At 40.0% G+C, this 12,822-nt stretch overlaps 2 protein-coding genes across 3 annotated transcripts in view; both read left to right on the plus strand.

Annotated features, from left to right (window-relative positions):
- Nucleotides 1-5,871, plus strand: part of LOC139560356 (laminin subunit alpha-3-like) — a 111,426-nt gene extending 105,555 nt beyond the window's left edge. The window contains exon 77 of the mRNA XM_071377043.1: nucleotides 1-5,871. Coding sequence (XP_071233144.1) covers nucleotides 1-146 — 146 coding nt within the window. The 3' untranslated portion in view covers nucleotides 147-5,871.
- The window catches only part of LOC139560359 (tetratricopeptide repeat protein 39C-like), a 26,645-nt gene continuing 19,693 nt past the window's right edge, over nucleotides 5,871-12,822 (plus strand). For both annotated transcript variants that reach the window (XM_071377045.1, XM_071377046.1), the window contains exon 1: nucleotides 5,871-6,810. In XM_071377045.1, the coding sequence (XP_071233146.1) occupies nucleotides 6,680-6,810 (131 nt within the window). In that variant the 5' untranslated portion in view covers nucleotides 5,871-6,679. The remainder of the gene's footprint in view (nucleotides 6,811-12,822) is intronic.

The raw sequence follows: 12,822 nt of genomic DNA on the forward strand, positions 1-12,822 counted from the left end.
AAACGTCCATGCACCCATCCCTCCCAGTCACAGGGTCCTTTGAGGGCTGCATCCAGAACATGAAGATCAATGAGGATCCGATCTCCTTCGAGAGGCTCTCTGGGGTATTCGGGCCACTCAACCTCAGAGAGTGTCCAGCTGGCTGAGTAGAATCTACTCCATGACCACATCCTGGGACCACATCCACTGTCCACTAGCCGCTGCGTGCAATCTGTTCCAAAAACAGAGAATGTGTATGTATGTGTGTGAGCGATAGTGTTGTGTGTGAAAGAGAGAAGTGTGTGTGCGTGTGTGCATGTGTGTCACAAGGATAGTAAAACACGGACCATTTGGACAAGTGGGGACATTTTGACAGTCCCCACGAGGAAAAATGCTATTTTAGGCTCAGGGGTTAGGTTTACTATTAGGGTTAGAATTAAATGTAGGGTTAGTGGTTACGGTTAGGTTTAGGGTTAGGGCTAAGGTTAGGAGTTAGGGTTAGGTATAGTTTTGGGGTTAAGGTTAGGGTTATGGTTATGGTAAGGTTAAGGTTAGGGTTAGATTTAGGGGCTAAGGAAAATAGTATTTTGGATGGGAATCCATTTTTTGGTCCCCACAAGGATAGCAATACAAAACTGAGAGTGAGAGAGATGGGGAAGTTTGGCTCTTTTTACTGGCTCTGATCTTTTCGACTCCTTCAGTCAAAATAATGAATATTTCTACTAATTATGTTCGAGTCAGTAATGCACAGAATAGCAGGACCCCCTACCGTCGAACCATGAACTGAAAACTCAAAAGTCATAATTCTACAAGCCTCTTGTACACCATACGGGGCTTATTTGTGACTGAGATTTGTAAACGTGTGCTTTAAAAAAAATTACATTTGTTGATTGTGAGGCATACAAATAAGATCATTTCTTGATACATTTGAAATGAGGTCTAATTGTGGCCACACCCGGACTATATTGTGAACGACTGTTGGCGTAATGCATTGCTTGACTGCCGTGGGGGTGATGAGCACAAAGTCGTTCGAGAACTGCAGCCCCCGAAATGATTTGTTCTCGAGTTCGAGTTTGTTAAGCAGAGGCTGTGTAGGTTTTGGTTCTACAAAGCTCTGTCTGTGATAAATAAGTGACAATGCCCAAGAAACCTGTGTTTGAAGGATATATAGGCACGGGTATCCTCCAAATACCGGCTTCGAGAGCATTATCAATTTTATACAACGGGTTACCAACATATTCAAATAATGATTGACATATTTTCATAAAAAGAGTAATTTGTATTTATTTATTCATACTGTTTCATCCTTCCACAAGATATAGTCCCGACACAAATCTAGGGTTGCCACGCAAGCCTGTTCATTCTATTGTTTCGGTTGCCAGAAACGCGACCCAGTCGTTCAGTCTTTTTGTTCTGTATCTATGGACGCGACCCAGTCATTCGTTCTAAATGTTCCATTGCCATACTGAAGGGCAACATTCTTATCCATTGCTTGCTAGCTTGCCAACTACGGCTAACTTAGTCACGTCAAATATTGCAGCCAGAATAACAGCAAAGTAGCTGCATTTGCTTTTGTTTAATCTGTTTTCTAGTGACATTTATTTCGCATGGCATAGAAAATGTGCTCACTCGTCAGGACACTTGTTCAGAGGTGCTAGCCAACACCACAGCTAACACAATCCCTTCAAATTGAAGCTGGAAAGACCGCAAACTACAGTAGATGCTCTTTGTTTCGTTCTACCTTTTTCCAATTGACATTTCTTTGTATATATATCCATAAAATTATGCCAGTTGATTCATGATTCATTTCGACTGGCTGAGAAACGCTGCCTGTCTGTCTGGTCCCGACTCGTTCATTACTATGGGACAGTTGTAGATCGATTTTGAATATTGAAACAATGTTGCTAATGTCGGAGAGACAGACAGCAAGGTTTATACAAATCTCCGCTGTTGAAAACTAAATGTCAGTCTAAAAGAAATGTGAGATAATGTCTAGATGCTTTTTATAGTGGAGATGAAGTGTATAAATTGTCTGGCTGGGCTGGTGAGACAGTGGAATACGCAGTCAGATGGAACAGAGTAAATAGGCATTTTAATGTCATAGATTTAGCCGGTGGTAACTTGTGGAATAGACACCGGCTGGAATGCACCTTTAACCAATCAGCATTCAGGATTAGACCCACCCTTGTATAATTAACAATAAGGCCCGAGGGGGTGTGGTATATGGTCAATATACCAAGGCTAAGGGCTGTTCTTAGGCAAGATGCAAAGCCTGGACACAGCCCTTAGCCGTGGTATATTGACCATATACCACAAACCCCCAAGGTGCCTTATTGCTATTATAAACTGGTTACCAACATAATTATAGCAGGAAAAACAAATGTTTTGACATACCCGTTGTATACAGTCTGGCATACGGTCAGATATACCAGTATACCATACCCAGTTTATAATATTCAATAACCTATTAATTGCATTAATTCTTGCACCACGTAATCAATTATCAGTTCTAAACATACCTTTTTCTTCTCTATGCTAATTATCAATTTTCCTGGGCGCATAGTACAGACAGTTGGTGCTTGGTGGTTGGAGCATGTCGCTGAGCCGGAGGATTGTGTGCTTCTTAGGGATAGGCGTTCCATCAACGGGACAGTTGTAAATCATGTATCAAATCGCCGTGTGTCATGATCGCACATTTTAGAGAAACAACAAATGTCGGTACATATAAGTGTCTTATATCGGCTGAAAGCTTAAATTATTGTTAATTTAACTGCACTGTCCAATTTACAGTAGATATTACTGCGAATAAATGCCATGCTATTGTTTGAGAGCTCCTAACAACAAAACAGTTTTTTTTCACAGCGATAGGTTTTGATAAATTCACCTCTGAAGGTGAAATGTGTACTTACAATTTGAAATATTGCTCTGATGTATCATCCCAAGGGTCCCAGGGATAACATGAAGTGTAGTTTTGTTAGATAAAATCATTTAAAAAACCTAAAAAGGTCCATATAGCATGAACGATCGATTTTGTATTTCCACTCGATCAATTTGCAAAGATAGGAATCTGTGAAAATGTAACCCTCAACGTTGTTTCAACCAGTCAAATTACGTTCGTATTTATTCCTCAGAGATCCTAAAACGTAACCAGACTTCACTATATCATTAGGAGTGTAGTACATCCTATAGGACACCAAATGTGGTCAGAGAGCGACGCCTTTATGGCGATGACACAGGCGGTCTTCACTTGGTTGACTGTAATAATAAGCACCAATCGGGGTCAAACAAAGCTAGCTAGATAGCCAATGAGCTTGGCTTTACGGGAGTATGGATACGGGAAATCCCGTATCTGTTGCACACGTTTGCTGCTCACCTTGTGCAACAGCAAGCCTTTTCCTTTTGGACAAAAACTGCAAGAATATGGAGAGTTATGAAGTTATGAAAACTGGGTGTTTTGCAAATGTTGAACTTACAATATGGCTACTAATACTGGAAAAGCTAAATCAAAGTCCAAGTATACAGATTTGACAATATTATTGCAGAAAAATGTAATATAAATGTAAACGTGTCCTTTGCGATTTGCTCAAATGTACCTGGGTGACTCCACACTAAATGTAACGTAGCTTGCTCATACTTCTTAGTCTAAAACTTTGCACATACACTGTGGACACCATCTTGTGGACACCATCGGAATTACAACCAGAGTGATGGCTAGATTTGGGACCTTTCTGTTGCATTTCAAAGATGGTGGTAGAATTATAATTATTTTAAACGGTTGTTTTTTTCGTTTTTTTCTTCTACCAGATCTATTGTGTTATATTCTCCTACATTCAATTCACATTTCCACAAACTTCAAAGTGTTTCCTTTCAAATGGTACCAAGAATATGCAAATCCTTGCTTCAGGGCCTGAGCTACAGGCAGTTAGATTTGGGTATGTCATTTTAGGCGAAAATCGGAAGGGAAAAAAAGGTGGCTATCCATTGAACCTGTTGTAGGACGCAGGTCAAACGAACGACTAAAGTGAACGAGTCACTCAGAAAAACGAATCATGAATCCCGAATCAGTAAAACGAGTCGTTCAAAAATAACGAATTGTTCGCGAACTCGTCGTGTGTGCGTGCGTGCGCATGCGTGCATGTATGTTGTGACGTATAAGCGGCATATAATTGTATGTTACTCTGTATGGAACATGAAGATAAAGAGAGGTGGGCTAGTCTGTAGTGTAGTATATTTATTTTGTGATAAATGTGTTTACCATCACCATCTTGTTATTGAATATATTATGATATTGTAATGCTGTACCATGGGTTAGAAATGTCTGTTTTTCCCCAATTATGCTCTTCCTTTGTATTTCCTCATCCCCCCTCACACTAGGGCTCCCGAGTGGCGCAGCGGTCTCAGTGCTAGAGGCGTCACTGCAGACCTGGTTCGATTACAGGCTGTATCACAACCGGCCGTTATTGGGAGTCCCAAAAGGCTGTGCACAATTGGCCCAGGGTTGTCCAGGTTAGGGTTTGGCCGGGGTAGGATGTCATTGTAAATAAGATTTTTTTTCTTAACTAAAGGTTAAATACATTTTTTATAAAAAATAGTATATATTTCTTTAGAGTGGATGTGGCGTTTGTTTGGTCAGTATTGCATAATGTCTACCATATAGGCTAAGCAGCTCTGCACTTTAAAAAAAGAAATGCCATGTTGACCAGTTTAACAACGAAAATATCAGTCACAACAATTAACTCTACAATGGTATTACCATTTGAATTACCATTCTGTATCTCTCGTGACATGTAACTATGAACTCATATTAAATGTTTGGGCCTACTATAATTACATTGGGATTTTTTATTTATGTGAATGTTGTCTGTTAACAGAATAATTTATAATCATCGATATGGATCCGGAGTAGTCAATTATTGGTAAAAAGCAAGACATTTTCTCTCAATGGCCTCAAATTATATTCAACTGAACTGGCACCACAGAGAAATGTACCCAACATATATATTGACCATTTTCTCACAAACAAGTATACTGAACAAAAATATAAATGCAACATGCAACAATTTCAATGATTTTACTGACTTACAGTTCATATAAGAAAATCTGTCAGTTAATTGAAATAAATGAATTAGGCCCCCGTCTATGGATTTCACATGACTGGGCAGGGGCACAGCCATGGGTGGGCCTGGGAGGGCATAAGCACACTCACTGGGAAGCCAGACCCAGCCAATCAGAATGAGTTTTTCACAACAAAAGGGCTTTTTTATTAGAGAGAAATATTTTCATCAGCTGTCCGGCTGGTCTCAGACGATCCCTCAGGTGAAGAAGCCGGATGTGGAGATCCTGGGCTGGCTTGGCTACACGTGGTCTGCGGTTGAGGCCGGTTGGATGTACTGCCAAAATCTCTTAAACAACGTTGAAATCGGCTTTTGGTAGAGAAATTAACATTAAATGATCTGGCAACAGTTCTGGTGGACATTCCTGCAGTCAGCATGCCAATTGCATGCTCCCTCAAAGCTTAAACCATCTGTGGCATTGTGTTGTGTGGCAAAACTGCACATTTTAGTCTGGCCTTTTATTGCCCCCAGCACAAGGTGCACCTGTGTAATGATCATGCTGTTTAATCAGCTTCTTGATATGCCACACCTGTCAGGTGGATGGATTATCTTGGCAAAGGAGAAATGCAGGGATGTAACAAATTCGTGCACAATATTTTAGAGAAATACGTTTTTTGTGTGTATGGAACATTCCTGGGATCTTTTATTTCAGCTCATGAAACATGGGGCCAACACTTTGCATTGCATTTATGTTTTTGTTCAGTATAGACTAAGCTTTGTATATAATTTTGTATAATTCTTGATGACCTTTTTCCATTATTAAACACTTTGGTGCAGATGTTGTATTCACTCTTGACAGTTACATCAGCTACCATTTACTTTACATATATGCATTCCTGCCTTTTGACCACTGCTAACATTCGACATTTGTGAGTGGGTTAATTAGACCTGGGACACCAGGGGTGTGCAATTAATTATTACGTAGAACAGAAAACCAGCAGGCTCTGGACCTCCTATGGTAAGAGTTGAGTAACCCTGGCCTACAGTATAAAAGCATGCCCTTATCCAATATTAGTGTTGCATCTTTTGGATATTAGTCTGTTAATTTTGACATTGCAAAGTAGTTGATATATAGAAACTAGGGCATATTTCCCACTCCCTAATATTTTATATAAAAACATAAGCTTAATTTTCACATGTGAAATCTTTGATAATATCTAGCGCCTCTAAACACTATTTTCAACATACTATACGCTCATTGGTTGAATCACTGGCGGCAAGAATACCATCGCATTTCCATTTCCTCTATTATTTGGGAACGCACCCCAACACAGAGTGGAAGACGGACACAACGCTGAAGAAAACTATGTAAACCAAGGATATTCTTGTAGCTACCTCAAACACCTTTGATCAAATTAAACTATAATTTATGATAAGAACATGCGATAGTGTCAATTGTTAGTTCGAAGTGGGCTGTGAGCTACTGTAGAAGCCCGCTGTAGCGGCAACGAGACGAGGTGCACCGCCTCTCGACCAGTCTAGACTGTCGCTTCCATTTCTCCGGTGTGTTGTGGTTCGAAAGGCGAAGCGCGCTGCATAGGAACTTGGTTAATAGTTCTTGACACTAAACATACGGGTTGTGATCGATGGCGGACCCAGAACCATCACAACAACATGAGACGGAACAGATTGACGACGCAGAGTTGGCATTCAAAGGAATAAACATGCTGCTCAACAACGGATTCAAGGAGAGCGATGAACTTTTCAGAAAATACAGGTTAGACGGTGCTGTGCCATAAACAATTAACTTAAAATACTGTTTCATTGGTTAATTGATGTGGCGAAGATTTGAATTATAAGAGTTATAAGTATTTATGCTGTATAGTTTGTTATTTCCGGCTTTGTTTATTTTTTCAGATTGAGGAAGCCCACGTGAAACTGATTAGTAGGCCTATAGGGTATAAGCCAATTTGCAGTGGTGGAAAAAGTACCCAATTGTCATATTTGGGTAAAAGTAAAGATACCTTAATAGAAAATTAACAGTAAAATACTACTTATGTAGACGTCTAAAAGTATTTGGTTTGAAATGTAGTTAATTACGTATCGAAAGTAAATGAAATCGCTAAAACATAACTTAAGTATCAAAAGTAAAAGTAAATAATTTCAAAGTCCCTACATTAAACAAACCAGAAGGAATGTAACATGTTTTTACATTTACGGATAGCCAGGGGCATACTCTGACATAATTTACAAACGAAGCATTTGTGTTTAGTGAGACCGACAGATCAGATGCAGTAGGATGACCCGGGATGTTCTCTTAATAAGTGCGTGAATTGGACCATTTTACTGTCCTGCTAAGCAATCAACATGTAACGAGTACTTTTGGGTGTCAGGGAAAATGTATGGAGTAAAAAGTACATTACGCGTTTTTAGATAATTTTCTAAATATACCATATATATACCAAACCCTATTTTACATCTATAATTTTTGTGTTGTGCTAGCCATCATTTGAGATATGCTATTGAATACAGGATGGGTGTTATGTTTTGGCTGATAAATGTACTAAAATGGGTTTACAATTGAAATGTAAACTTACAAATGGTACCACAAAGATGGTTGGAGGTCCACACAGAATGTTGACTTGAAATGGAATATCTGTTTTAAATTATGCTGTCAATCCTCCTTGGGAAACCTATTGAAATATAGATAAGAGAATATACATGACCATTTAAGTTGCCTTTCGACTGTGGGTGGACTGGTGATCTTCTTTGTGGTAGTAATTAGAAGTAAAAATGTCAATACATTTTTTATGATGTACCAGCTAAATTGAAGTGGTCTGAAGGGATAGGTCCATTCTATGAATTATATTTCTATGATTGAAATGACAACCACCCTGTACTCAAAATCATGTTTTCTCAACCTGTGGCTGGCACAACAAAACAAAAACTCAGATGATGTAGTCCAGGTATTCCCAAACTGGGGAAGTAAATGCCTTCGGGGGGGTACGGCAAATAAAAATGTGATTAACATGTCAACAATTGTTTTTAATTTTTTTTTCACATTTTCAAGCAGTTCATTTATATTTTCCAAAGGGGCAATACATTTGGGTGAGTTTTTTTCTCTCGCCTGCCCAAAATAAAATTTAGCCATCTTGTGAAATAACAACACAATGTTAAATACAGGTAGCCTAGTCAAATAATTAACATCCAATCACGTTAACCGTTACTCTCTCATGGGAATTCCACTAAGGAATTCATACGGACCGTATGTAGCCAAACGTAGCTGCTGCTCATGTTGGTATCTGTACTGATGGCGCAAAAGCCATGGTTAACTTTGTTAAAGCAAGGCCCCTGAACTCTCGTGTATTTTCTGCACTATGCAATGATATGGGCAGCGACCATCTAACGCTTTTACAACATACAGAAGTGCACTGATTATCAAGGGGCAAAGTATTGACACGTTTTTTTTAAATTGAGAGACGAGCTTAAAGTTTCTTTACTGACCATTATTTTCACTTGTCTGACCGCTTGCATGATGGGGAGTTTCTCACACGACTGGCCTATCTGAGTGATGTTTTTTCTTATCTGAATCTAGGATTACAGGGACTCTCCGCAACTATACTCAATGTGCGGAACAAAATTGAGGCTATGATTAAGAAGTTGGAGCTCTTCTCTGTCTGCATTAACAAGGACAACACACAGGTCTTTCCATCATTGTACGATTATTTTTTTTGTGTGTGCCAATGAACTCAAGCTTACGGTCAATGTCGAATGTGATAAAGCGAAGCACCTGAGTGAGTTGTGTGCGCAATTACGCAGGTACTTTCCCGAAACGGATGACACAACTGGATTCGTTATCCCTTTCATGCCCTGCCTCCAGTCCACTTACTGATATCTGAACAAGAGAGCCTCATCGAAATTGCAACAAGCGGTTCTGTGAATAAAATAAAAAAATCAGAATCCACTGCCAGATTTCTGGATTGGGCTGCGTTCAGAGTATCCTGCCTTGGCAAATCGCACTGTTAAGACACTGATGCCCTTTGCAACCATGTACCTATGTGAGAGTGGATTCTTGGCCCTCACTAGCATGAGAACTAAATACAGGCACAGACTGTGTGTGAAAAATGATTTAATACTGAGACTCTCTAATACAACCCAACATTGCAGAGATATGTGCATCCTTTCAAGTACACTCTTCTCATTAACCTGTGGTGAGTTATTCACAATTTCTGATGAACAAATAGGGTTTTATATGTAAGATGGTTAAATAAACATTAAAATGATTGTTTATTATTATTTGTGCCCTGGTCCTATAAGAGCTCTTTGTCACTTCCCACAAGCTGGGTTGTGACAAACTCACACTCATTATTATGTTTAACAAATGTATTGTATAGTGTGTGTGTGGCAGACTTACAATGATGGCAAAAAACAACATTTGAGAGTGCGCTGACCCTGGTGCTAGAGGGGGTAAGCAGCTGGAGGTTGACTGTTTGAAGGGGTATGGGACTATAAGCAGTTGGGGAACCACTGAATTGTAGTCAAAGCTACAACATATGTCAATATGAAGAGAGAAAAAACGAGTGCGTGTAATTGAGTTAATTGACATTAAAGGTTTAAAAAAATAATAATAATAATGAAATAGATTGACAACATTGTTGTAAGCTTTGAAATTATATAAAACTCAACCTTTTCCAGTGATGACATGGATGTCTCATGGTATGGTGGGGTATGCAAAATGGTCCAACTAAATGTTTTGGCATTCAGGTCCAAAATGTAACTTTCTGACCACTTCTTCCATGTAATGGTATGTAATGTTTAAATCAAAAGGGATACTGTCAACGTGATTCAGTGGTGATTTTAGCATGTAAATCTTGGTGGGGCAAAAAAGAAATGTAGGATACCTGCCAGCAAAGCCACTACACAACACTAAACAATACATTAATTGCACTATAACGATGACAAATGGTGCCCAGAAAGGGCCTTTTCAACCACTCCACAAATTTCCTGTCAACAAACTATAGTTTTGGCAAGTCGGTTAAGACTAATTTGTGCATGACAGAAGTAGTTTTTCCAACAATTGTTTACAGATTATTTCACTATCACAATTCCAGTGGGTCAGAAGTTTACATACAATAAGTTGACTGTGCCTTTACACAGCTTGGAAAATTCCAGAAAATGTCATGGTTTTATAAGCTTCTGATAGGCTAATTGACATAATTTGAGTCAATTGGAGGTGTACCTGTGGATGTATTTCAAGGCCTACCTTCAAACTCAGTGCCTCTTTGCTTGACATCATGGGAAAATCAAAAGAAATCAGCCAAGACCTCAGAAGAAAATTGGAGACCTCCACAAGTCTGGTTCATCCTTGGGAGCAATTTCCAAACGCCTGAAGGTACCACGTTCATCTGTACAAACAATAGTACGCAAGTATAAACACCATGGGAACACGCAGCTGTCATACCGCTCAGGAAGGAGACGCGTTCTGTCTCCTAGAGATGAACTTACTTTGGTGCGAAAAGTGCAAATCAATCCCAGAACAACAGCAAAGGACCTTGTGAAGATGCTGGAGGAAACCGGTACAAAAGTATCTGTATCCACAGTAAAACGAGTCCTATATCGACATAACCTGAAAGGCCGCTCAGCAAGGAAGAAGTCACTGCTCCAAAACCACTATAAAAAAGCCAGACCACAGTTTGCAACTGCACATGGACAAAGGTCATACTTTTTGGAGAAATGTCCTCTGGTCTGATGAAACAAAAATAGAACTGTTTGGCCATAATGACTATCGTTATGTTTGGAGGAAAAAGGGGGATGCTTGCAAGCTGAAGAATACCATCCCAACCGTGAAGCACGGGGGTGGCAGCATCATATTGTGGGGGTGCTTTGCTGCAGGAGGGACTGGTGCGCTTCACAAAATAGATTGCATCATGAGAAGGAAAATGATGTGGATATATTGAAGCAACTTCTCAAGGCATCAGTCAGGAAGTTAAAGCTTGGTCGCAAATGGGTCTTCCAAATGGACAATGACCCCAAGCATACTTCCAAAGTTGTGTTAAAATGGCTTAAGGACAACAAAATCAAGGTATTGGAGTGGCCATCACAAAGCCCTGACCTCAATCCCATAGAAAATGTTTGGGCAGAACTGAAAAAGAGTGTGCGAGCAAGGAGGCCTACAAACCTGACTCAGTTACACCAGCTCTGTCAGGAGGAATGGGCCACAATTCACCCAATTTATTGTGGGAAGCTCGTGGAAGGCTACCTGAAACGTTTGACTGACCCAAGTTAAACAATTTAAAGGCAATGCTACCAAATACTAATTGAGTGTGTATGTAAACTTCTGACCCACTGGGAATATGATGAAAGTAATCAAAGCTGAAATAAATCCCTCTCTCTACTATTATTCTGACATTTCACATTCTTAAAATAAGGTGGTGATCCTAACTGACATAAGACAGGGAATTTTTACTGGGATTAAATGTCAGGAATTGTGAAAAACTAAGTTTAAATGTATTTGGATTAAGGTGTATGTAAACTTCTGACTTCAACTGTGTGTTTGTGTGTGTGTGTATGTATATGTATACATATTATTATTACTGAGGGAAGGAGGTTGTTGGCCAAGATCTCGCAATACATGGCCCCATCTATCCTCCCCTCAATACGGTGCAGTCGTCCTGTCCCCTTTGCAGAAAAGCATCACCAAAGAATGATGTTTCCACCTCCATGCTTCACGGTTGGGATGGTGTTTTTGGGGTTGTACTCATCCTTCTTCTTCCTCCAAACACGGCGAGTAGAGTTTAGACCAAAAAGCTCTATTTTTGTCTCATCAGACCACATGACCTTCTCCCATTCCTCCTCTGGATCATCCAGATGGTCATTGGCAAACTTCAGACGGGCCTGGACATGCGCTGGCTTGAGCAGGGGGACCTTGCGTGCGCTGCAGGATTTTAATCCATGACGGCGTAGTGTGTTACTAATGGTTTTCTTTGAGACTGTGGTCCCAGCTCTCTTCAGGTCATTGACCAGGTCCTGCCGTGTAGTTCTGGGCTGATCCCTCACCTTCCTCATGATCATTGATGCCCCACGAGGTGAGATCTTGCATGGAGCCCCAGACCGAGGGTGATTGACCGTCATCTTGAACATCTTCCATTTTCTAATAATTGCGCCAACAGTTGTTGCCTTCTCACCAAGCTGCTTGCCTATTGTCCTGTAGCCCATCCCAGCCTTGTGCAGGTCTACAATTTTATCCCTGATGTCCTTACACAGCTCTCTGGTCTTGGCCATTGTGGAGAGGTTGGAGTCTGTTTGATTGAGTGTGTGGACAGGTGTCTTTTATACAGGTAACGAGTTCAAACAGGTGCAGTTAATACAGGTAGTGAGTGGAGAACAGGAGGGCTTCTTAAAGAAAAACTAAATGGTCTGTGAGAGATGGAATTCTTACTGGTTGGTAGGTGATCAAGTGCTTATGTCATGCAATAAAATGCAAATTAATTACTTAAAAATCATACAATGTGATTTTCTGGATTTTTGTTTTAGTTTCCGTCTCTCACAGTTGATGTGTGCCTATGATAAAACATGACAGACCTCTACATGCTTTGTAAGTAGGAAACACTGCCGATTTTGCAGGTTATCAAATACTTGTTCTCCCCACTGTATGTATGTATATATATATATACAGTGGGGAGAACAAGTATTTGATACACTGCCGATTTTGCAGGTTCTCCTACTTACAAAGCATGTAGAGGTCTGTAATTTTTATCATAGGTACACTTCAACTGTGAGAGACGGAATC

This window comes from Salvelinus alpinus, chromosome 30 (genome assembly GCF_045679555.1).
Source record: "Salvelinus alpinus chromosome 30, SLU_Salpinus.1, whole genome shotgun sequence".
In the NCBI taxonomy this organism is placed as follows: domain Eukaryota; kingdom Metazoa; phylum Chordata; class Actinopteri; order Salmoniformes; family Salmonidae; genus Salvelinus; species Salvelinus alpinus.